The sequence below is a fragment of the Dryas octopetala genome, chromosome 4 (genome assembly GCF_963921425.1).
Source record: "Dryas octopetala chromosome 4, drDryOcto1.1, whole genome shotgun sequence".
NCBI classification, from domain to species: domain Eukaryota; kingdom Viridiplantae; phylum Streptophyta; class Magnoliopsida; order Rosales; family Rosaceae; genus Dryas; species Dryas octopetala.
Window position 1 is genome coordinate 7,245,430 of NC_141369.1, and position 26,796 is coordinate 7,272,225.

At 36.8% G+C, this 26,796-nt stretch overlaps 3 protein-coding genes across 4 annotated transcripts in view; 2 read left to right on the forward strand and 1 right to left on the reverse strand.

Moving 5' to 3' along the window:
• The first annotated feature begins 149 nt into the window (after positions 1 to 149).
• LOC147286414 (uncharacterized) lies at positions 150 to 1,899 on the forward strand. Its single transcript, XM_086240758.1, has 3 exons — positions 150 to 340; positions 914 to 1,000; positions 1,087 to 1,899. Exons 1-3 carry the CDS (start codon positions 302 to 304, stop codon positions 1,897 to 1,899), a joined length of 939 nt encoding a protein of 312 aa, XP_086096884.1. The 5' UTR covers positions 150 to 301.
• A 7,109-nt stretch (positions 1,900 to 9,008) lies between these two features.
• LOC147286415 (uncharacterized) lies at positions 9,009 to 9,769 on the reverse strand. The gene is made up of 2 exons (XM_086240760.1): positions 9,192 to 9,769; positions 9,009 to 9,057 (listed from the first exon to the last, which is right to left on the reverse strand). Exons 1-2 carry the CDS (start codon positions 9,767 to 9,769, stop codon positions 9,009 to 9,011), a joined length of 627 nt encoding a protein of 208 aa, XP_086096886.1.
• Positions 9,770 to 23,166: 13,397 nt separating this feature from the next.
• CSTF77 (Tetratricopeptide repeat (TPR)-like superfamily protein) overlaps positions 23,167 to 26,796 on the forward strand; it is a 31,969-nt gene continuing 28,339 nt past the window's right edge. Inside the window, exons 1-4 of one of the 2 annotated variants that reach the window (XM_086241079.1) lie at positions 23,167 to 23,411; positions 23,856 to 23,920; positions 24,035 to 24,097; positions 26,335 to 26,444. In XM_086241079.1, coding sequence (XP_086097205.1) covers positions 23,867 to 23,920; positions 24,035 to 24,097; positions 26,335 to 26,444 — 227 coding nt within the window. In that variant the 5' untranslated portion in view covers positions 23,167 to 23,411; positions 23,856 to 23,866. The remainder of the gene's footprint in view (positions 23,412 to 23,855; positions 23,921 to 24,034; positions 24,098 to 26,334; positions 26,445 to 26,796) is intronic. The other variant, XM_086241080.1, reaches the window with a different exon arrangement.

Here is a 26,796-nt window from a genome sequence, read left to right on the forward strand (position 1 = left end):
CCCTACCATCTTCACCCACCAGCTGAGAGGAGCACCATCATCTTCACCACCATCTTCAACCTTCCACCACCACCATCTTCAACCTTCATCTTCCACCTTCCACCACCACCATCATCAACCTTCCACCATAGATATAGATTGTTGTTTTAAACAATCCCACCCACGTGCTCCACCCACAATCCCACCCGCTGGCTCCACCCACTCCACTCTCTTCTACCACCACCACCATCTTCAACCAACCCTAGACATAGATTGTTTTTGTAAACAAATGCATTGTATCCAAATCACCTACTTTTGACAAATGGACAATCAGAACGACAACTTGGAGTCATCAAATGAAGTAAGTTTGAGTTTTTTTTGAGTTTTTTTGAATTTTTTCGCGGCTGAAAAACTGTGAGTTCGTGTTTTTATTCGGTAAACCAGTACCGAAATATACATTATATTTCGGTGGATGGTCACCGAATAAATGTATATATTTCGGTAGGTATCCACCGTTTATAAATGTAATGTCAAATTTTTACACATTTGTTCGGTCGATGCCCGTCGAAAAATGGCAATACATTCGGTGGTTTTTCACCGAAGTTTATACCACTGTTCGGCAGATATCCACCGAATGAATAACGTATAGTTTTTAAAATAGTTTTATTCGGTAGGTAGTTGTCGAATTATATTGGTATATTCGGTACTTAGCCACCGAATATACATGGTTTATTCGGTGGATTCCCGTCGAATACTAGGACAGAACTACTTTTTTTCCCGAATGACCAACGTATAATTGTTTCATTCGGTAGTCAATTGTCGAACTTTGTTTGAATATTCGGTACTTAGCCACCGAATATATGTGATATTTTCGGTGGCTTCCCGTCGAATACTGGGACAAAAATTAATATTTTTTTTTTTTTTTGCTGAATAGGAGCAGCAAGTGGATGCTTCCACCGAACTCAGTATAGTTGAAGGAAGGTGCAATTTTGACTACACCAATGAATTCACAACAGCGGAGGTAAACATTGTTTGTATGGCCGGGAATTATGATTTATGCATACCTAAATATGAATTGTAAATAATATATATAATTATCATGTGTAGGTGTTTCAAAGTAAGGATTCAATGGTTAGTTGGATTCGTGCACAAGGAAAAAGGAACAACATGGTAATTGTCATTAGAAGGTCTGATGCAGGCGGGGTTCGTGGTAAGAGAGCTTGGATCAAATTTGCTTGTGAGAGAAATGGTCAATATGAGCCAAATAGATCAAGGAAGTCATCAAAGTCAGATTCAGGCGACCAAACATCCGATGCTGCTAGCCGTAAGCAACCGGTTTCTGATGACTCTAAGGACACCCGTTCGAAGAAATGTGGATGTCCATTCTCGTTGAAGGCGGTGAACACTGGATGTGGTGATCAATGGGAGTTGGAGATTGCATGTGGAGTGCATAACCATGTAGTTTCAGAGTATATTGAAGGGCATTCATTCGCAGGCAGATTAACTGAAGAAGAGAATTCATTGTTAGTGGCTTTGTCCAAAACTTTGGTGAAATCGAAAGATATATTGAAGACCATAAAAAGTCAGAATCCACAGAATACATCAATCATCAAGACAGTATACAATGCCAGGCAAAAACATAGGGTCATCGAGAGGGCCGGTAAATCAGAGATGCAAGTATTGCTAACTAAGCTGAGAGAACATAATTATGTTGAGTGGCATAGAAGTTCTGGTGATGTTGTGACTGACCTGTTTTGGACTCATCCTGAGAGTGTTGATATATTACGTGCATTTCCGCATGTACTGATAATGGATTGCACTTATAAGACTAATAGGTACCGTTGGCCACTTTTTGAGATTGTGGGTGTGACTTCCACTAGCATGACATTCTCTGTTGCATTCGCTTATATATGTTCTTAGAAGGAGGATAATTATACATGGGCTTTGGGTAGAGTACGGTCTTTATTGAATAATGACTGTCTTCCTAACGTGATTGTCACGGATCGGGAACTAGCACTCATGTCTGCAATCCCTAAAGTGTTTCCTAGTGCAAGACATTTATTGTGTAGATGGCACATTAGCAAAAATGTGTTGAAAAATTGCAGGAAGTTGTTTGGTACGGTTGACCATTGGGAGAAGTTTAATGCTGCCTGGAATTGTTTGGTTGGATCGGAGAGTGATGGTCATCTCACCGAATGGCATATGGAAAGTATTAGTCTCAGGCTGCCACCTCTCAACAAAGGCTGAGACCACTACCTTATCAACAGTACGGTACGAGCATGACACCAGTGGTCCGAGCCCAGATCTCATCACATACCCCTTCACATTGTTATTATCATTTCTACTCCACAAGTCCCATGTGCGCAGCTTTGTTGTTTTGGATATGCATCTTAGGGGCTCACGTTCCTATTTTCAAAAACAAGCCACAAGTCAATTACAATATTGCAAATTATATAGTTATAAAATTTTAAATTATATAAGTCATTATGTATAATCTCTAATACCTCATTTTTCCAAATGGAGGCAGCAATGTGACTGTTGAAGCTCCTAAGCAATGACATATCAGTGGGACCTCTAGGGAAAGGCCCATCTGAATCATTGTTGTCATCTTCCATTACATTCTCTTCCGGCTGGACATCATCCCCCCTCTCTTCGTAAATAGTTTTGCTCGTCCTCCTACGCCTCTCTGAAGCTGTAGGACGTGTTCGATCTTCATTTGCATCACCGCCTCTAGAAGATCTACCTCTAGAAGTTTCGCCTCGAGCAGATTTACCTCTAGATGCTCCTCTCCTATCCATACCTATATTCAAAAATTGAAATTATGTTTAGAATACAGAGAATATAAGTTATCATGAAATATAGAATAAGAGAAAAGTGTATGTAAAATTATTTTATATTCATGTCATTCGGCAGATGTCTACCAAAAATTTCAGATCTATTCGGTAGATGTCCACAGAAATATTAAGATTTATTCGGCAGACACCCACCGAACATATATCAATGTTTCGACAGATGCCCGTCGAATGGAACCAGCACAGTTAAATCAATATATTCATTCGACAGAGACCCACCGAATGACATTTGATATTTCGGAGGATATCTACCGAATAAATATAAATCATTCGGAACTGAACTACCGAATGAATTTGTAACACATTTCCAGCCAATTCTGTTCGGAAGTATACTGTCGAATATTTTGAAATAATTCGACAGTATACTGCCGAACAAGTGAAGAAATTTCGGTACACCAGTACCGAATGAAATTCGAAATCAGACTGAATTTTGCAGACACCCACTTTCAAAATCTCATTCTAATTTCTCTAAAATATCACATATCTGTGTAATTGGAAGGCCAAATATATATATTAATGCATTATACAACCCTAATGTAGGAATGTAGGAGGGAGAGAGTGACAGAGAGTGAGTAAGGGAGAGATAGCAACACCTGAAATTGCAGAGGAGGCCTCGGCGGTGGAGGGGAGGACCGGCGACGGCGGGGAGGAACGGTGACGGCGGGGAGGACCGGCGACAGCGGGGAGGACCGGCGACAGCGGGGAGGACCGGCGACTGGTGGCGTGTAGGCGGGGGTGGGGTCTGCGGGTAGGCCAGGGGGTGGGGTCTGCGGGTGGTTAACTGGTGGGGTGTTTGGCATGGGTGGGGTAGGTGGGTTTAGATAGTAAAAAGGGGTATTTTGTGTGATTTTGTGAAATAAGGGGTATTTCTGTCATTTTAGGGTGGTTAACTCAGTAGAAATTAAAAAAATTATACAAGGAGGTGGTGAACTCAGCAAGAGTGGTCAACTCAGCACAAAATGGTGGTGTGCATAGCCCCCCCCATTCCAAAATTATTTAAAAAAATGAGGATTTAATTTGAAATTTGAGTTTTAAAAAAGAAAATTAAAATATGAAATCATGTTTGGTATGAAATTTAAATTAATTTTAAAAAAATTAAAAAAAAATTAAAAGATAATAGCCATCGTTGAGTCTTGGCTGGTAGAGTGGTGGTTGAGTCTTGGGCCTCTTAGTTGGGTTATCCTCTTTCTATCTCTCATTTGGCTTTGCCACAAAATAAAGATCAATTGCAAATGTAAAAAGCTTCAACGACGATGACGATAATGCCAACAACAGAGAAAGATTCGAATCTTGCTAATCTTTGATTTGGCATTCATCAAAGTTTGATTCAATTGTCGCCGACATCTTATTCGACTCTCTCCGCCATCCCATTTGGCATTTTTTGATGTACTGATAATCTTTTTTTTATTTCCCTGAGTTTTCTCCCTTAATTTTCTTATTATGCTTAAAAAAGAGAAAAGTCTGGAAAAAAAAAAAAACTAGGAAAACGATCTTTTATCATTTTCTAAATACAGCCCTTTTTGAGTTTGATTTTGAATTCTCATTATGAAAATGGACTACCAAACACAAATTTCAATTTTAAAAATGATTTCTTGTTTTTCAAAATGAAAAATGGTTTATGAGAAGGATACCAAAAGGGGCCTAAACTTTCTTTTTTATTTAGGATTTGTTGAGTTTTTTTTTTTTTTTTAGAAGAAAGGAATTGACCAAATATATTAATGAACTATTACATCACGGGTGAGAGTTGGAAGAAGCCAAGAAGGGCTATCTTTAAGCCACACCACTTGATCAATACATTTTAAACCGTAACGGGCAAAACTATGAGCCACATTATTACAAGTACAAGGTACATAAACAATTGAGAAAGAGCACAACATGATAATCAAGCTCCGAATCTTAGGTAAATAAACACCATACTTGCTAAAGTTGTCACTCGCACTACTTTAAGGGTGTCACTTTCCAATTGAACTTGATAATACCCACCATACACAATTAGCATAAACCCATGAGAGAGAGCTTGGAGCTACATCGACATAGAGTCGAGACTGCTTGGAAAGGAGGAGGCCAGAAGCGCCTACCATAAAATTTTCATCAGAGTTGTGTACAACTACACCTACCCCATGGTTACTTTGTTGTAAACAACTAGCCTCATCAACATTTATTTTATAGAATCCAGGGTTTGGGCACACCATCTCGCCTTAGGAGGCATAATTCTAGGCATAATTCTGGGTGTGCTTGCTATTCGTATCTTGGTTTTTATATATGTTAAGAATAAGCTAATTTCACATTCTATAGAGTGTGTTTTTCTTGGTTACAACATGCAGCATAAAGGATACAGGGTGCTATGATCCTCTCTCTAAGCCGCTTTCACCTCTTGCTTCTACTCCACCACAGCATCAAATGACCACCCGGCTACAGTTCGGCATCACCAAGCCCCTGGTACGCATATATGTCACCGTGCGCTACCTCATTGATGCTACCTTGTCCGCTCTCTTGCACAATGTTGACCATGAGACCACTTGTTATTCAGAAGCTGTTCTGTTCCCTCATTGGCGGCATGACATGTCTAATGAATTTAATGCTTTACTTAAAAATAGCACGTGGTATTTCATTTGTCCATGTCCTTCTCAGAACCCGGTTGGTTGTAAGTGGGCGTTCCGGATTAAACGCAAGTCTGATGGCACGGTCGAGAGGTACAAAGCACGCTTAGTCGCCAAAGGCTTCCATCAGCAGCCGGGTATCGACTTTGCTGAGACATTTAGTTCTGTTGTTAAGCCTACAAGCATTCAGACTATTCTTGCTTTGGCTGTGCAACAAGTTGGTCAATCCGTCAACTTGACGTTAAAAATGTCTTTTTACATGGGGTTTTGAATGAACATGTGTTTATGGTGCAACCTTCTGGCTTCATAGACTCTTCTTATTCCCACTATGTTTATCGGTTACACAAGGCTCTTTATGGCCTCAAGTAAGCACCATGTGCTTGGTTCACTCGGTTAAGCTTCTTCCTTATTCGATATGGCTTTCTTCAGAGTCATGCAGATTCTTATTTATTTTCAAGTCTTCAATAGCCATTATTGTGTTATTGTTTTATGTTAACGACATCATTATTACAGGGTCTAATTCACAGGTTCTGCACAACTTCATTTAGTCTCTTGGCAGGGAATTTGATATCAAGGACCTTGGACTTCTTCATTAGGGTCAGTCCGACGATTTTGGTGGCTCTGGGTGAGAAAAAAATTTGAGGCCCTTTGCCCATTCAATAACTAAAATTAATTGACCAAAAAATCAATAAGCAATTTCTAACTTGATAACCATCAATTTAGTAAGAGAAATTAAAAAATAGAATTGATTTGAATTAATTGAGAATCTTTAAGTACACAAAAGTTGGAGTCAGTTTTAAAGATAACTAATACATGTATCAAGCTTTAGGCTGCAAGTAGCAAGCTTCTTGGCAATCTATATTCCAAATTCTCTGCTAGCAAACCTTTGTTAGCAAATTAGAGAGCTTCCTTACTCCTCGATATTAATTAAAGGAGGCAAAGTGTAAAGCAACTAAGTCGATCTCTGTTTATATTCTAGATTTAACTATTTATTCATGCATTAGGATTTTCATACTATTGTCTGCATAACAAGCTTATTAATAATATGCATTAGGATTCTCACACATGTAAGTCATTGTAGAGCAATCAGACACATTAAAGTAGTTCACCATGATATTAAAAAAAATAATATAAAAACAAACACAAAATATGAAAAATTGAAAACTAACAGTCATCCAATAATGCCCAAACTAAACAAACCCTATTAACCATACATAGATACACACAGTCACAAACAGAGGCACATGGCTGAGAGGAATAGTCGAATGGATGAAGGAGGCATGGACTAAAAGTAAGAATAGTCAAAAAGGTTTTTTTTTTTTTTTAGCCCAACTTAGAAGTAGAAGGCCCTTTGGGTGGGTGGGCCCTAGGCGGTTGCCCAGCTCGCCTGCCTTAGGGGCCGGCCCTGAGTAAGACACTAAAAGATGATTACCGAAAAAAAGTAATGGTGTAGTACCAGCCTATAAATCTCAGATGATGAAATCAGTTGTTTCTGCAATATTTTGACAGAGGTTTTGTGCATAAAATTCTTCGATCCTTGTTCATGGCCACTTGGTTCCATATTTATAAGTTTTAACCAATTTATAAGATCTTTTACTTGAATGGGAATGTAGGTTGGAGATGGACCCATGTCCTTTAATGTGAACAGTGATAGGTACACCTACGTATGATGGAAGCATTAAATGAAAAATGCTTTATGCATGCTTTAGGTCAAGTCTTAACCCAAAGAATGCACCAAGCATTTAATGGAGATACCTTAGCAGAAGGGATAAAGTCTCATCCAATATCAAATTAGTTCATGAATGTGTAATCCCTAAGCATTTGAATAATTGTTAAGAATAATATCTAAACTTACTTGCGGGCGGTGACTCCATTTATGACATATATCCTCCAAAATCTTTAAGCGCCAACACAAGGTGACAATTGGGGAGGGGGAGTCTTCTGGATGGTCCTGCGAACACAGATGATAGAGGTCGGGTTTAGTAGTTTTCGGAACGTAGGCATCAACTTCTAAGGATAACGCATTATGGTTGCCGACTCAAGGTGCACACAAATGAACACGACCTACCAATACTTGGAATAAAAATAAGAGCAAATTACACGTAGGTACCTCAGGTTTACATCATTTTTCACTTGGGTACCCTAATAAAAAAAAGTTGCATAGACGTACCTCAACTACCATTTCTTGACACTTAGATACCTCTGTCAACTTTTCAATCCGCCAGGCCGTTAACCGCTTATGTGGATCTGACTTGGGCCATGTGGACTGCAAACATGGCGTTGATGTGGAAACTCCAGATAGACTACTGCTCAAAGATGCCCAATCAGCACTGACATTTAATTTCCTTCCAAATAATAGGCTGCTACGTCACTAAAAATAATAATAAAAAAATAAAATGTTTAAACACAAAACTAAAAAGCATGTCGTTGCAGGCGCCTTCGCTTTCATCCCCATCACTCTATTCCTTGAAAAAATGCGACCATTGATGACAAAAAATCAAAAGAGATCAAAAGAGCAGGATCTAGCGTTATCTTATCCTCAAGATCTAGATTTTCTCTTGTTTGAGTTTCCTCTGTTTCAGTTCTCCTTTCTCTCCAATGGATTCAGTATCTTGCATGTGCGGGCGAAGAGCATTACTCTTCCCTAAGGACGAAGTTAGGGGGCTTCGAAGGAAGAACAAGCTGCTTGTTGCTTTGGTGGTAGCTTCATGGGTGATAATGGTGTGGGTATATGCCAGTAGTTAAGGGTTGATGTTGGGTGTTTAGAATTTAGGCTTTACACTCGCAAGATCTAGGGTGCTATTTTTTGAGTTTGTGGTGTTTTGAAAATATGCCTTTGGTAATTTGGTTTTGAGGTCTGTTGATGGGTACTTTATGCCTTTATGCCTTTATGCAATGGTAATTAAAATGTGGATTTTAAGGTTCCTTCTATGGCTTCATTGTTGGGATTGCTATGCGTTTTAGATAATAAACATGTAAATTTGAATTGGATAATGTTGATATATCTTGGCAGGGGACATAAAATTGAAAATGTAAATTTGATATGCAATTTGAATGTGGATAACATAAAAGTAACCCAATGTGATCTAAAATTTCATTCACTTGGATCATGTCAATTACACAGAAATTCTCATTCAGTGAATATAATAAACCTATTCAAAATACATGTGTCAATCAACTCACAATACATCAACTTGTTGAACCCTTAATTCAAAATTATATTCAAAATATGTACAAGGCTATTCCAAACGTATCCAAAATATGTCCAAGGCTATTCCCAACGTTGTCTCTAATATGGCCAAAATATGTCCAAGGCAGCGGTGAGAATAGCCTTGGACATACTTTGGATATGTTTGGAATAGCCTTGGACATCCCTAAATTCAAAAACCATTTCCTTAACTTTAACACAAACATCTTCTCAAGCCTAATTCTGAAAAACAAAATATATGCATAAGGTTTAGGGTCTTTTCAATTCCAATGACACAAAACAACAAAATATGTCCTGCCTAAACCCTGCTTCATTGAGTGTTTTGGGTGGCTGGTGATGCACTTTGACTGTTCTCCTGGGATAACCTAGCTAGTTGACTGGCTTGAGAACCTCTTCTTCCTCTAGCTCTTCTGTTGGTCTGCAAAATACAAAATCACCATCATTATCTATGCATAACAAGCTATGTCAATTCTCAATAAGAGACAATGATGAAATGTTACACGTGCTCTCCCTCCTCTCCTCTGGCCTAATGTAGATGTTGCTTGAGAGTACCCTCCCCTATTGGCCCTAGCTACTACACGTGTTCTCCTTGGCAGATGCTTGTGGCAAGTTATGGCATTGTGGCCAGTTTTCTTACAATTAGAACACATAATTGTAGTATGTTCTTCTCTCCCTAGGGAAGTCATGTCAGCCAGGGGTTGCAATGGCTCATTATCACCCATCTTCCTCTTCATCCTAGGTCTTCCAGGCTGTCTATTGTACTTAGGGGGTTGGGGTTGAGCATCCTTTGTTTGCTCCCACAAATTCATGACATTAACTAGGTTGATAAGACATGTGTAAGTCTCTAAGTATTTCTCCTTGGTGTAACATGGAGCCACATAATCATTATGATTAAAATGCATGTGGTTCATGACTGCCACAACATGCAAGCATGGGATCCCAGTGAGTTGGTATTTTTTACATGCACACGTCCTCAATTCCAAATCTACAACAAATATATGGCCTCTTCCAGCATCCACTTGGTAGCTCATGCCCTCATTCCAAGTTATCACACACCCTCTACATGCTTCCTTGTTGGCCTCCACCTTCTTCACAACTTTAGGACAAATAAGTTTGGTCCATCTCACCATCTTGTGTAACACCTTTAATTTTCGGCTTATGTTAATTTTGTTACTTAAGCTTTTTAACCTTGTTCTTAATGTTTGTTTAAAGGAATTGAAATTTTCCTTAACTTTGTTTTGACTAACCAAGACCTTTGATGTGGTTCTAGAGTTTAGTTGCTTGGAAGTGAATTTTGGAAAAGGAAATTCAAGAGTTAAATGATTATTTTATTTATTTTCATTTTTCATAATTAAATTATGAGAGATGATTTTTCATAATTTTTTTGGAAGTGAGTTAACTATTTCGAGACTATAGAAAATTAGTACTCATCAATACAAGTCCGTAGGATTTTTCAGGGAATAATTTGGAGTCTCGAGCTATTTTTGGTGAATTTCCGAAGTTTGAAGAAATTAGAAAATAGGAAAAATGACGTAGCGCTGACGTGGACTTGGCGCTGACGTGTTTGTGTTTTTAAATTATTATAACTTGCTATTATTGTGTTTGGTCCAAGAGTTTGGGTAGCGTAGTACATGACCTTGAGTTCAAATCCTTAAACCTTTTAGAAAAATTGATCTGTACATTATGGGGAGTTTAGCCATGCTAACAAGTGGCTACGTGTGCTTGTGCAAAACGAGAACCGATGATTAATCAGGTGGCAGTGGTACGATATCTCAATTACGAGTTCTTATTTTTGTTTACCAGGATACTCTCGCTATGGATGTTATTTTCTTTGATTATAACTAACCATAGTCGTACCTAATGTGTATCGACTATCTGAATTATTGTTATTTATGGATTTTTATACATATTTACTATATTATTGTACAGTCGAGTCATAAATTTTTTTGAATGGATTTTAAAGGAAAGGTTTTGAAGAATTTGTTTTGGATGATTTAAGAATCCGATGGAAAAAAATTTTCACTATGTTTTTCACTGGGAATGGTTTTGTGGTTTTCAAACCTAGCAAGGTCTCATGAGGGAAGCTCTGATCATATGAGATGCTTACCCCCTATGTTGTTTTTGTGTTCCTTATTTATTAGATGTTTTTATAGGTACACGTATGATAAGAGACGAACTGAGACGAGGGTCGAGCAGAACAACATCTTAAGACTTGTCAACTTCCTGGATTCAATTGGTGTTGTTATTTAATTGATATCTCGTGTTGAGTGTATTTTGTTGATTTTTCCTCTATTGATTGGTGATGGTTTTGAGTTGTTTACTTTGATTTTACATTTGCGTAGTTTTGAAACATTTATTCGATGATTGTTATGTGTTTCAAATTTATGTAATTCTTCAAGGTTGCAATGAACTACCGTAACCTTGGGGGTTGGTTTTATAAAGAAGACTTTATTTTTACTTAACATGTTTTCTGCTATTATATTATCTTTGATCCAACCCGGTCTATTTAATTCAAAATGCTCAACCCGCCTTGGGTTTCTTAGGGGATTAATGCTTGATTAGTGGTGTTTAATCTCTTGGGATATTCAAAGTGGGTGTATCTGTTGCATACTCGGGGTTCGGGGTGTGACAGTTAAAGTGGTATCAGAGCAATGCTTTGATAAGGGTACTTCTAGTGATAAAAAACAAAACTTTTTCCATACCCCAACTTTTCTGTCATATCATCAATATACTTGAAACATATATATTGTCTTTTGCAGTTATCAACCCATTGTATTTTCCCTCCCTTATACTCTGATGGTGTTAGTTCCCCACCATGGTGCAGTTGAATGGAGAATTTTTTAGAATTGTCTTTACAAAAGAAAACCAAAATTTAATCAACCCATTGTGTAATATTAAAGTGAAACTACGTACTTTCACTACTGTCTCGTTATTTTAATGCATAAACTGAAGCAACAAGGGGACAAGACTTTTGTGTAGAATGCAACTGTTATTCATTTGGACCACTACCAGTCAACACACCAGTTATTCATTTGGACCACATGCCCAACCAACCAAACCTTTATGACTCACCACAAACAACGACAAAACACTTTACACTAAAATAACACACTACCAAACAAGGCACGCAACAAATCCCAGATACCTAGACAAGAATCTACACAAAGTTCAAACCCACCATACCCAAATCTACACAAAGTAAGAGACGAAACCTTAAAGCCTATATAAAGCCCTCAACACAAAAATATAAAGCCCTAAACACAAAAAGACTTGAGATTTCTAGAGATTCGAAGGAGCAGCTTATCGTAGTTGGGCATGTCGTATACATTTGTCTTGTGAAACTTCCAACCCATCGCTCTTCGTCAATGTCTTGTTCAATCTATAACACTTTGGTGTCGCGATTTAGGCTTTTCTGGGTTTTCGAAAAAAGAGATGAATGGAAGGAGATGAATCGTGAATGGTGGTGGGGAGATCAAAGGTCAGGGCACTTTGGGTCCTAGAATTTTTTTTAAAAAAATTGGTTTTAATTGTTATATTTTAACTGTTTTGTTTTAAACATTTTATTTTTTATTATTATTGTTAGTGACGTGTTGCCACATCGACGTTATGTTTGCAGTCTGCGTCGCCCAAGTCAAATCCACGTAAGTTGTTAACGGTCTGGCGGACGGAAAAATTGACGGAGGTATCTAAGTGTCAAGAAATGGTAGTTGAGGTACGTCTATGCAACTTTTTTTTATTGAGGTACCCAAGTTAAAAATGGTATAAACCTGAGGTACATATGTGTAATTTACTCTAAAAATAATGTGACGAAGATATGGTTGCAAACTGACTTAAGAGTCTTTTGAGATCTATAACATTCTGACAAATCAGAGTGCCAAATAGGAATTTAAGTCAGTTGACGTAACGACTTACAATCCATTGGCCACAGTTGGTGGATTTATCCACAAACAATTAATAGGCATTATGGATAAATTCACTAATTGAATCATGATTCCTCATCTACTTCCTGTATAAGTGGATTTTAAATTCTGCCCTCCAGCCGCTTCACAAATTCGCTGCGAGGGAACAATTGCTTTTCTATAAAGTTGATCGATCTAATATCGTTTACCAAACGGGGACTTAGTAAATCAAATGAAGTAGATGTTTAAGCTTTGAACAATTCAATATTGTAAAAAGTCAAGGTTTGTCGTGCAACTTTATAACTATAGTGGCATATGGAAGCTGAGTTCAGATGAGTACGTGGGAGATCAATGTGAGTTATAATATTGGTTTATGCTTTATAGGCTGTTTGCTTTTTTGAGTAAATGTAGGAAGATAAGAAGATTGAGGTTTCAAAGGCTCTATTTATTTTGTTATTATTTTCTATAACGATATTTTGAATATTTTCTTTAACAGTAGTAATTCCCTTAAGCTTTGTGTGCGACGATATTGTTGTGGTGTTTGACTACTACCATCTCAACCACTTAGTTGGTCGCCCATTTGATTAAACCTAGGTTGTGTTGATGATAGTATGACAACACGATAATCATCTCGCTAAAAGGGGTGCAAAGCATTAGAAAGAATGTATCCATCATCTTCATCATCATCGTCATCAATTGTGATGCTTCTTTAGCTAGTCATGTAATCATTTCTCAGTTTAGACCGTTTGTTCTTGGCGGTAGCTGCATTCTTTTGTTTGGTAGCATCTTTACTCTTTATCTATGTGATAACCTTGTTCTTAGTGACTGGTGGTATATCAATGCATCTTTTTACACTCTTTGATGAATTATAATTGACCAAATAGTACTTCAAGCATGTAATGCCTCCACTTCAAGCGTGTAATACCCTCCAAGATGTGGTGCAGACTGTCAATTGCCCAATAAAGTTGAGAAGGACGTTTTGTGGCCTTATTCTGGCCCAATTCCACAATCGAACGAGTGATGTTCAACATTCGATCAATACGATTCTACCATATTGCAAAATAAACCAATATAAGTTACCGCAATAAGAAAAACAATGCCAAACTTAAAATAAATATAAATATCATGCCAAATCCGGGTTGCAATGATGCTTGGGGGTCAAATGCTGCCCTATGTTATGAGTTTTGGATATACGAATAAGATACCACATTAAACCACTGAATGTACCCATCTACAGTGTCTGTTGGAGTCCTCGCATGAACACTACGACTACTATCAGACAATAAGTAATCCCTCCAACTCCTTTATGTCCTATCAAAGTAGGGGTAATAAGGATTGTAAGATTCCGCTTGAGAACCCCGTCCACCATACAGAGGAGCACATGGTTTTGAGGGAATCGCTTGTACCCTTCCAAATTGCCTCAAAACTCTCTCAAGATAATATGGCTCGACAACATCGAAACACTTGAGCAATCCTGTGTAAAAGGCTATCTCTAGAAATTGATGCTCTTCTCTATGGGTTTTGTAGGGTTCTTATATAATCTAAAAAAAATATGAGTTAGTATCAATTGCCATGGACTACTCCACCTGTATTGGGCAGTTAAAATTAAAACACATCTGGGGGTGTAGAAATTGGTAGACCTTCAACTGGAATCCCCAAAATATTTGACACATCATCTAGTGTGATGGTCATCTCATCAAATGACATATGGAAAGTATTGGTCTCGGGCTGCCACCTCTTAACAAAAGTAAAGACCACTACCTTATTAACCGTACGATAAGAGCATGAGACCAAAGATTCAAGACCAGATTGTCTAACATACCCCTTCAAAATGTTATTATCATTCCTACCCCACAAGTCCCATGAACGAAGTGTTGTAGTTTTCGACATGCATCTCAGAGGCTCGATCACATTCTTGTTCACAAAAACAACACACAGTTAACAACAATATTAATCTATATATAGTTTTAATTTTTTATCTTAAAATATGGTATCTAAATTAAAATACCTCATTATTCCATATGGAAGCAACAATGTGACTTTTAAAAGTCTTAAGCAATGATATATCACTGGGATCTTCAAGGAAAGGGGCATCTAAATCAGTGCTACTATCTTTTATAACATAGACACTCGGCTGGCCTATAGTATTCTCAATTGGCTGGACTGTGACATCCTCATTTGACTAGACTGTAATATTCTCATTTGGCTGAACCGTAACATTCACATTCTGCTCTGGCTAGACATCATCCACCACTTATAGGTTAACTCTTTTAGCTACTTTCTTTTGCCTCTCTAAAGTTGTGGGACATGTTCGTCCTTCATCACTACTATCCAATCCAGGGCCCCACCTCTAGAAGATCCACCTCGAAAAGATATTCTTCTCTTTTTCATACCCACATTCAGAAATTGAAGTAGTTTAGAATACATGAAATATAAGTTATCATGGAATATAGAATAAGTGAGAATTGTATGCAATAAAATATTTGTTGCATTGGGTTGATGTCCATTGAATAAAAGTACAACATTCGGTAGATGACCATCGAATAACGTTTAACCTTTCAGCAGTCACCTACTGAATCAATTTCAATATTTCGGTAGTCACCCATCAAATACTAACCATCATAACCTACAAGTAAAACCAGCAGACCTTATACTCATTCGGAAGCGAGCCACCGAATAATGGTTAACTATTCGATAGTCACCCACCAAATAATGGTTAACCATTCGGTAGTCACCCACCGAATATGTTGAAATGATTCGACACACAACTAATGAATACTGACTACTATAACATTCAACAACTAGCACCAGAGACCTTATACTCATTCAGAAGCGAGCTACTGAATAATGATTAACAATTCAGGATTATACAGTCAAATGAGTTTCAATCAATTCTACGTAACATTTACATTAGGGTTTTCAAATTAAAGAGAGTTCAAGAAAAAGCTACTGAATAATTGCATCGAATTTCTAACACTATAACCGAATTGAAGAACAAAAATCCAGAACCCAATAGAAGAATAAAAACCCAAAATGAAAAACCCTAGACCCACTTTCAAATATCTTTCTAAATCATCTAAAAAATCAAATCCTAAATGAAATTACCTTATTTTCAACCGATATTGAAACAAAGATTGTTGTGGGTGATGGAGGTGGCTACTGATGGTGACAGCGGCGCTGAAGGAAGTTAGTGATGGTGACAGAGAGATGGAGTTGGAGATATGAAGAGAGATGGAGATGACGGCGCTTCATGATGACGACGACGGTGAGTGACGGAAACGGCAACACAGAGGGAGGGAGAACTAGCTGACCGAAGTTTATTGTAGTGTGGGGGTATTTGGGTGGTTTAATGGGTTTAGAAAGTAAAGTTAGAAATTAGGGGTATTTGGGTTATTATGGGATGGTGAACTCAGCAAAAGTCTAAAAACTCAAAATAAAGGGTGGTGAACTCAGCAACGAAAAAAAAATAGAGAGAGAGAGAGAAGAGAGAGTGAACTGGAAAAGGACAGAAAGGAGAGAGAAGAAATTTGAGAAGGTTAGAGTTCAAAGTTAAACTTCATCCTTCTTAGTTGTTTACACTTTGCTTAAACAATTGAACTAATATCTTTTAGTCTCTGTGCTTTTTCATTTTATTGTAGGAATTACAAGTTTTAGCCTCTTTTTAACTCCAAAGGATAGAAAGGAATGTGAGCTCAAGGAACCATGGGTGTTCTTAGCAATTTTTTTTTGAAACTTTTATTTTGAAATTTTGTTTATACCTCTTTGTTTAATGTTGTTAAACTAAAAATAGGTCATTTATAACCTTATTATAGCCATAAAAATAGATTTTGAGGGTTGAAAACAAAAGAAAATGAAAAACAAAGAAAAATGAAAAATATGGAAATTTTTCCAGAAAATTCACATGTTCGTATGGCCTCCTTTCGGGCCTTAGAACTTGAGTTTTAACCATTCGTTTTTCATGTTCTTTATATGATTATAAAGAGATGATGCAGAACTTTAAAACAAGTATAAGTTTGCTCAATTTGGTAAAGGTTTGATAGGTCAAAAGTCGAGTAAAAAATGAGATAAAAAAACAGGAAAAACTGGAAAACATGGGCTGTTTTGAAGAGATGATGAACAATGACCGCCCAGCCACCCGCACTCGCATAGCCGGCGTGTGGTGGCGCGTGCGGCTGTTTTCAGCGACCGTTTTCGCCCAATTTTCACCTTTCCAACTCTATTTTTCAATACGAGTCCATTGGTGCAAATTTCGCGTTAATCCGACACTTCTAAGTTACAGTGTGAGTTACACTCTCTTTAAAAGGAGAGTGAAATGAATTTAAATTTAATTAATTTATATCTAAACTATATTTTTAAAAAAATTTTTAGATCCGAACACATAGGAACGGACCAAGAAGGAACCCGTGTTCAAGAAATTAAGGTAGGGTCTTTATTTCCCCAATGATTGGACTATATTACAATTAATCCTTGTATCATGTTGTGTGATTTATTTTCTTGTGTTAATTTATTTTTATTACTTGTGATGCTATTTCTTCATTAAATGTATCAAGTGCATTATATTTGTGAATAAGTTTTTATTATTAATCTTGTATGTGCACTGTGAAATTACCTAAGTCTGTGATACACTCAAATTGCATAAGGTTAAATTATTATGCATGTACAATTTAATGTCTCTATACATGCATTAATGTTTATCTTTACATGCATAATCATAAGTGCATAAGGAAAGTGTGATTGTGAATCATGTTAAGAAAATGATTAATTGAGACACCAAAAAGAGAGGGAGATGAACTTGGTGGTTTCGTGATTTATTAGAGACACCATGGAGCAAGGGAGATGTACCTGGTGATCTCATGATTTGTGGAAGAATTATTGAAGTAAAAGTGGAATTAATAATATTCAAAATATTTGGGCTTAAACGGACGAGTGTTGGCTCATACTTAGGACATTCGGGGCTACAGTGGAAGGATGCATGGTATGAGACATGTAGGCCTGTTTGTCTTGGGTATGTGTCACGGGAATGGTTAAAGAGTGAGTACACACATTTTCATTGCATATAACTGTAATCATTATCAGTTTTTTCTTTCTTTTACTGAGACATTGATTAAATGTGATAACTGGCCATGAGAGATCTCTATACCCTACTGAGCCTTAAAAGCTCACACCTTAATAGATCATGCAGGTGACGGAAATATGACCAATGATATGGAATACCCAAGGGAAATTTAGAGAATTTGCTGGAGTACTGTTTTGTTTGTTTATCAATAAATTGTAATATATAAGAAGATGAACATCTAATATGGTACTCTTGGAACAATAGTTTGCTAAATAAAGTATATTTTTCATTTTCACTTTACTTAGTTTCTTCAATTATTTTATATTATTTTATTTTATTTTATTTTCTTTTCTTTTCTTTTCACGTCTTAATTGTAGAAATAATTTTATTAATCTGCAATTAGGATGTAAGTCACGCTTTAGTCCGAGATATTAGATTTTATTCAAGATTTGGGCGTGACAAGTTGGTATCAGAGCTTATAGGTTTGAGAAATGAGACTAATTTGGTAGGATTATATTTCATCTACGATTTAAAAGGTAAAGGTAGAAGAAATAATATATGTATGTATATGATTGATTTTTGTTTGCTGTTTGCATTTAATTATTTGTTTATGTTCTACTAATCCTGTGGACAAATTAATTATGTTGACAGTATGAAAGTAATTGAAGGAATGGATAGATGTAGGGGTTATCGCATCTGTTCTGAGGGGATAGCTCTTCTTAACCAAGCGGTATACGATGAAACGGTCAATCAGGATGCTCGTAACTTTCTGATTAATAAGATTAGAGATATCTTGATTTTGTTTCCTCACCTTGCACCGGAATCTCAAAGGGATCGAAATGGTTCGACATAGTGTAAGAGGACATGCTCGGGCTTTAGTTGAATGATGAGATTTATGAGATTTATGAGATTTTCCGTGAGATAGCAGTAGCACAAAATTTACATGTAGAACAACAGGTTATGGAAGCAATACCTATAGCAGCAGTGACACCTGTGTCAGAGATTTCTACAGAGTTAGCTTGTGGCGAGCCCCACACACCCCCACCACCAGTCACAGATGATAGTTCTGACGACGAGTAGGATGGAGAGCACTAAAAATTAACTTAAAGATGACCGTATTTAAGGGGGTTGATTTTGGCAACTAGAAATATTTTGGGGAATGTTTTGGAAATATTTTGACTTAGACACTAGGATAATGAAAATGGATGGTAGGAGTTGTAAAAGATGACAAAGTCTAAAAAAAAAAAAAACAATATACCTGGATGTCTAACTATGATATTAAATGTTTGTTTGATCTTTTTGTTGTGTGGTTATAGATAATATATATATTTGTAGTAGAGTAAATAAGTTTGAAAATTATTTTATCTTTGTAGAAATGCTAACTAGCATTTACTCTTATTCTATTAAGATGGCCGGAACGGCAGAGGATGCGAATCACGTGTTGAATGGAAATGATGGAGTAATCGCCACTATTCAAAACATGGCAAATGCGATTCGTGAAAGCAACCGAGGACGCCATGAAGAAGATGAAGTGGAACGAGTCATGCGAATTCAAGCAGAATTTCAAAAATCTCGACCCTCTGTCTTTAAGGGTATGCCAGATCCAATAGTAGTAGAAGAATGGTTACGTCAAATCAAGAGAAGTATGATTAATCAGAGGGTACCAGAAGGACTACGAGTGACTATTGCCAGTTCTTATCTTAAGGGACATGCATATTATTAGTGGGAATCAGTTCAAGGGATGTAAGACACAGAAAATATGACTTGGCAAGAGTTTGAAAGGATCTTCCTTAAAAAATATTTTCCTGGAGTTATACGAGAAGCAAAAGCACGTGAATTCATGTACCTTTTCCAAAGGGAAATGATTGTAGTATAGTATCAAGCTAAATTTGAAGAACTATCACGTTTTGCGTTTTACATGATACCTGATGACGCTATAAAAGCAAAAAGGTTTGAGGAAGGTCTTCGACCTGCAATCAAAGAAAAAGTGGATATCTTCAAATTAACTCGTTATTCAGATATCATAGATCGAGCACTTATAGCTGAAAGAAGTACTCCAAAGGTAAGGAAAAATTGGATTCATAAGAATGCAAGTGGAGGACCAAGTCTGTGATACATTCAAATTGCGTAAGGTTGATTATTATGCATGAACAATTTAATTTCTCTATACATGCATTAATGTTTATCTTTACATGTATAATCATAAGTGCATAAGGAAAGTGTGATTGTGAACAATGTTAAGAAAATGATTATTGAGACACCAACAAGATAGGGAGATGAACTTGGTGGTCTCATGCTTTATTAGAGACACCATGGAGAAAGGGAGATGTACATGGTGATCTCATGATTTGTTGAATAATTATTGAAGGAAAAGTGAAATTAATAATATTCAAAATATTTGTGCTTAAGGGACGGACGGGTGTTGGCTCATACTTGGGACATTTGGGGTCACAGTGGAAAGATGCACGATATGAGACGTGTAGGCCTGTTTGTCTTGGGTATGTGTCAACGGAAATGGTTAAGGAGTGAGTACACACATTTTTATTGCATATAACTGTAATCATTATCTATTTTTTTTTTCTTTTCTTTTACTGAGACATTGATTAAATTTGATAACTAGTCATGAGAGATCTCTATACCCTATTGAGCCTTAATTAAAAGCTCACACCCTAATAGTTGTGCAGGTGACGGAAATATGACAGATGATATGGAATACCCAAGGAAAATTTAGAGAATTTGCTGGAATACTATATTTTATTTGTTTATCAATAAATTGTAATATATAAGAAGATGAACATCTAGTATGGTACTCTTGGAACAATAGTTTGCTAAATAAAGTCTATTTTTCATTTTCACTTTACTTAGTTTCTTCAATTATTTTATATATATATATATTTTTCACGTCTTAATTGTAGAAATTAATAATTTTATTAATCTGCGATTAGGACGTAAGTCACGCTTCACTCCGAGATATTAGATTTTGTTCATGATTGGGTATGTTCTTTTCACTTTATGCTTTTCATTTTTCTCTATTTTGTTCTTTGCTGGGTGCTAGCATTTTTTTTTTCTTGCCCCTCAATAGCTATATATGCATGTATCAAAGTGTACTCAACAATAAGTCACTGCTTGTATCAGCAATGCCATAAATATCAAATGATGGATTCCCAATTGAAAGCTTCAAAAGATATTCCCCATTCTCAGGGATTGCTTTCGATTGTGGAGTATTTGCACAGAATATTGGCCTCCTCATGGAATGAGTTTTGTTATGATTATAGAAGGGTGAGTTTGGGGAGTTTCGGTGTATAAGTTTGGCACTGAACTCATCATTGCCTCTTGCTATAGCTGATGAATGACAACACACAATAAGATAAATGAAAATAATAGTCACAACACCAAAGTTTGAATGACAAATGGAATTGTTTGGGGCTGCCATAAGAGAGAGAGAGTGAGTGAGGGGGTTGAGAGAAAACAAGTGCAATGTGTTTGCTTGTGTACATGCAAATGTAGGCATGAAATATAAAAAACCGTGAACACAAAGCCTTAAGTAGAAGATGGTGGCTTTGCATTAATTGCTAAATCTAGAAAATCAAGTAGTACTCATACATGGATTATCATGATCACCTACATTAATGCTTTAGCTATTCTATATCAAGTGTCTTTTTAGTGCACATTACTTTTACATTACATGATGTTAAATGTAATCATTTATTTACACTAACAAATCACATTTCTCAAATTTGCAGCCAAGCACGGGAAAAGCGCCCTATAGAAGGCAACAAGTAAGAACAGAAGCCCCATGTCCCACAAAGCGAAGAAGAGAAGAATCCCTCTGCCCAAAATATGACAACAGATGAGCATCTCAGCAACACTAAAGAAGAAAGCCCCAAAACCGATTAAGCCACCTCTGACCACCCATCCACAACTTTTTTAAACAATGAGCAGTTGAACATTGCAAATCTTTTGATTATTATGACAAACAATTGTTTTACCAACTATTATAATGTTTTTTTGAATGATGTTTGGTTTATTAAGACAATGCCATATATGAATGTATATTTTGTAAATTAAATTTGATGAACAAACATTCATGTCAATATTTTCAGACAAATTTAGATTTCCATATATATGTAAAATATTATCTTTCCATTAAATTTTAGAGTGCTGCTATTTACACACCTTTTTTTTTTTTTGCACACCCCTATCACTTAATTAATGAATTTACAAATTTATCCTATTATAAAAATACCCTAAAGCCCTTCCCAACACACCCCTTTCTTCTTCCTTTTTATTTTTTTTCCCTTATTTCCTCTCCTTCGTGTTTGTAGACTGCAACTTTTGTTTTTTTCCTTCTTTCTTCTCCTTCTTCATTTGGCAGTCTGCAACTTTTTCCTCCTTTTTATTTTCTTTTGTCTGCAACTCTCCCGTCAACAACACCAAGACCACCCTACCTCATCTACCTCCCAATGTTCGACAACCCACTGATCACCTCTCTCTCTCTCTCTCTCTCTCTCTCTCTCTCTCTCTCTCTCTCTCTCGGATTTCCTCTGCCCGGCGGCAAATACCGGTGAACCAGGTGGTGAGACCACCACCGGTCACCTCCTCATTTTCTCTGTCTTGTCTCTAACAGAGCCAAGCTGCCACCAACGCCACTCCCGCGTCGCACCGTTCGAGCTTCCACCCTGGAGAAGTGCCTAGCTGCTCCATTAACATCAGAAGTGCCTCCAGCTGTTCTTCCACACCGGAGAAGTGCCCAGCTTCCCTCGAGCCGCCAACATCCGCGACAGCTCCTCCATCAGCGCGCACCGTGGAGCTTCCACCTTGAAAAAATTGCATCTAGTTCGGTGGGCATCTACCGAACGGGTCGTGAATGTTTGGTGGGTACCTGCCGAACGAAACTCACATTCTTCAGCAGATGACTGCCGACCGAACGAAACTGTTAGTTTCGACATACCAGTGCCGAACGACGCAGGTAGCTTTGATGGTGCAACCATGTAGTTGGGCGGACGAGTGTTTGAGCTCAGTGTTGCACGCGATGGCTGGAAGGAGTTGGAGCAGGTAGTTGGGCTTCGCCGAGCTTGCAGGAGAGGTGGTGTTGCTGGGAGGTGGAGTCACGAGAGAGAGTGTGGGTTCGGGAGAGAGAAAGAGAGTGAGGAAAGAGAGAAGGTGGCTGGGTTGATAAGCCAGAGAGAGAAAGTGAGGTAGGAGAGAGAAGTGGGGTTGGGGCGCTGCACACGGTGGTGGGTGTGTTTGTTGGTTTTTGGTGAGATGTGTGTATTGTTTGATTGTTGGGTGGGGTGTGTGGTGTTTGATGAGTGTGCGGGGTGTGCAATGAGAAATTTGGTGAGATAGAGATATTTTAGTAATGAGAGGTGTGTGTTAAAGAAAAATTTCAAATTTTAAAAGAAGATAAAGGGTGTGTAAGAAAAAAGGGTGTGCAAAAAAAAAAAAAGTATGCAAATGACGGCACTCAAATTTTATTAGGCCTTTCAATCAACCTTCTATAAAGTTTTAGCACATGCGCCATCGCGTGGGCACCATTTCTAGTAATTCCTATGATATGAGCTCAAAGCCTCAAACCCACTAATGAGAAACCTAGCCCAACACCCAATAACCAATTAATGCCCAACAAACGTCCAAACCCAATGCCCTGCCTCCCAAATAAGACGTTTTGCCGCCCAGAGACCGCGCGCGCGCGAGCGAGAGAGAGAACTCAGTCACAAGCTCACAGCTGCTGATTGAAGGTTCCTGCTCAAAGTTTGGGTGCCGAAACTCTCATAAATTGAAGAAATGTATGTCGATGGGATGTAAAGGCTAAGGGTATGTCAGATTCTTCTTTTTCAATTATTGGGTTTTGATAATTTTATGTTAATTCATTGATTAGGTTTCTGAATTAGTAGATAGATATGGAAAATTAGGGTTTATTTGGCTTAATTCTCATCCCCCCCTTTTTTCCCTTCTTTTTAATTCTCTGAATATCGGTAGAATGTCGGGGGTATCCGAAATTTGAAGAAAATATCGGGGATACGGGTGAAGATTTTGCTTCACCCCCCTGTCGATATTGCCTAGTCCAGAAACCGAAATTTCGGTCGACATTTTGGAATGTCGGCCGATATTTTGGAATGTCGGCCGATATTTTGAACGCTTTATGATCACATAAAAAGTGGCATCATTTGGATCTGAACCAAATGTCTGTTTTCTTATATTCTCCTTTTTGTTTTGCCTTTTCATATAATTTTTTTTTCATGTTATATAAATTTTCAGATAACAAAGCCATGGATGATAAATACAATGTTGAAGTTACCGAAAATCAAGCCAACGAGGCGCTGGTATGATACTGCAATTCTTCCTTATTTCAACTTTTTATTTTATTTTTTTTATTCTGGATTATTTGGAGGTATTGAATCTAAACTAATTCTTTTTTGATATATATTTCTCTTTAGCGTTTGCCTATTACAGAGGCGGTGCCAATTTATGAGCAGATTTTAACGGTGTTTCCCACTGCAGTGAGTTCCTTTAACTGCTATATATATATGAGTTCTTTATAACTGCTATATATATAAACAAATAATATAATTCTATCTTTTGGCTTTTTTTATTTTATTAAATCATTCTATTGTTCAGTGAAATTCTGTTTCAAATTGAACTATATATGAGGATTGTTTTGGTTCCTGATGTTATTAACTAGGAAAAATACCATGCTTTAAGCTGTTGGGTGCTGGTATGTGTGATTGTTTGACTGTTATTAAAATAGTTAATGTTAAGAGTGTGAAAACTTCTATATATTATATAATATACTTTTCATCTTTGTTTTTTGGTTATAAGAAATGTACTTTCTTTCTTTTGGTTCTCTTGTATTAGATCACTCTATTGCTCAATGTAATTCTTTTCAAACTTTGGGTTTTTTTTTTTACATCATAGATAGCATGCCCAATCATATCACTGGCGAGTTAGATACCAGAGTTTCTAATATCTAGAATGAGGTGATGGTTATCTAACCTTTTTTTTTCCCTCTTAACAAAGATAGTTATTTATACATGAGGGGGGTTATCTGTTGACCAGAATTTTTGAATTAAGTTCTCGTGGAGAACCTGGAATTGAAGCAGGGCTTCAGCCTTCAGTTGGTTGAAGTTGTTTAGGTTAAGGACAATGTGCCAAGTTGCACTTTTGTGGCCCATTTGCAAGTAGAGAATAGATGGGTGTCCAGGGCCTTAAAATGGGGTGTTGGTAGTAGAGTTAAAACTATTTTCTTGACGTTTTTCTAATCATTAGCCATCCCATAGTATGGAACCTCTTTGCTCTTTCTTATATCATGGTTATGTTATTGTTTTAACGGCTATTTTTATTTTATTCTCTCTTACAGAGTGAATAGTACTTAGGGGCACAAAGAATTTTGTGTATGTTACAAACATTTTTGCTTATCTTTAATATTTTTGATTCCTGGTTAGCGTTCGGTTTTTTATTCATTATGTTCAAGGAATGGGTTAATACCAAAATCTGGCTTATGAGGATCTTGGGAGCTTTGTAATTTTTGGAGTTTCAATAATGATGCTAATTCCAGGATGTAGGAAAATATTGAATGTGGAAATTGTTTTATCATGAAGATTTTGAGTACAAAAGTCTATGTGGATCTATTGGGAAGAATGGTTGTGACTTGTGGGAAGGGTCATCGTTGATATGAATTAGATTGAAAACTATGATATTTTTTCTAAGAAAGTTGGTACTATGAATTTTTTTTTTTTGGCACTGGCCTTTGAATTTTGAAGAGGAATGCCTTGTGTCTTTACTTCTAGCTGCTTAGAGGACTTCTCTTTGAAGTAAAAAGTCGTTTGGAAAACTTCTCTCTGAAGTGATTAAATCTGAGTTTTATGGATATGGATGCAAGTTTTGTGTTTAACACATGCAGTGTTGGACCTGACAGATCCTGAAAGAGATGAGGACACACATATTATGTTAAAATTGAAGAAATACAAATAGTATGCTGTTCACCGAAAAAAAAGAAGAAATATTTATACAAATAATATGCTTCTTAAATATCAATAAGAATAATGGAAAAAAAAAATTATATATCAATGAAAATAAAATGATAAGAGAAACAAAATCACATAAGAGGAAGATGTCTAAAAAAATAAAGAAAAAAAAAATAGGGGTAGTTGTATGAGAACTGCACTGTGGTCGGGCTGAGACCCATACTTTGCAGGCTCGGAGGGACTAGGTCCGTCTACAACCCACGGGGTTTGTGGGCATCTGATGATCCTAACTTGTGAATTACTGTTAAGTTCCTACAAAAAAATAGTTTATACAATCTATTTGTTGCAAACTATCCCAAAAAATGAGAAAAATTGTGTCTATGAATCTTTACAAATCTATGGAAGAAGTTTGTCAAACTCTTTGAGACTTAATTTAGAATTCTACATTTCTCAATCCCTTAATTATATGGAGTCTGCAACACTCATAGAAAATTTATGAGTTCTCCAAAAGTTTATCAGTTAAAAAACTCTGCAAAATCTTAGAAATCTAAATGGACTACAACCCCTTTTAATTGTTTTTTTTCTTTTTTAGTTAAATTATGGTGAAACTTATCTTATGTGTTTAAAGGAGTACTGGGCACAGATGCACATAAGTGTGCCAAATTTTATTTTGGAGAAGTGTAAAATCCATGTACTTTTCTGATTGTCTTTCCTATGTTTGGAAAAATAGTTCTTTGTATTATGTTGATTATATTTATTTCCCTTCTCTCCAGGCAAAATATTGGAAGCAATATGTGGAGGCACAGATGGCTGTAAATAATGATGATGCCACAAAACAGATATTTAGCCGGTGTTTGTTGAATTGCCTGCAAATTCCACTTTGGTATATTATATTCTACAGCCAAAATGCTTTCAGAAAAACTTGCTTGCTTTTTTTTTTTTTTTTTTTTTTTTTTTTTTTTTTTTTTTTTGAGAAGAAAGAAACTTTTTATTGGTCAAAACTCAAAGCAATACACGCAATGGACAAGATGTCCATTATTAAGAGAAAAGATCAAAACGAAAAACATAGAATTAGGCCTCATAAAGCAGAATCCATTTATCTAAGTGCTGCCCTCCAATCTAAAATTATATCGAATAAATATACACCCCTGAAGTCACTAGTAACAGATGCCCAAAGGGAGGACCAAAAAACTACTCGATCCCACAATTCTTCAACATCTGCTCCTCTATAATCA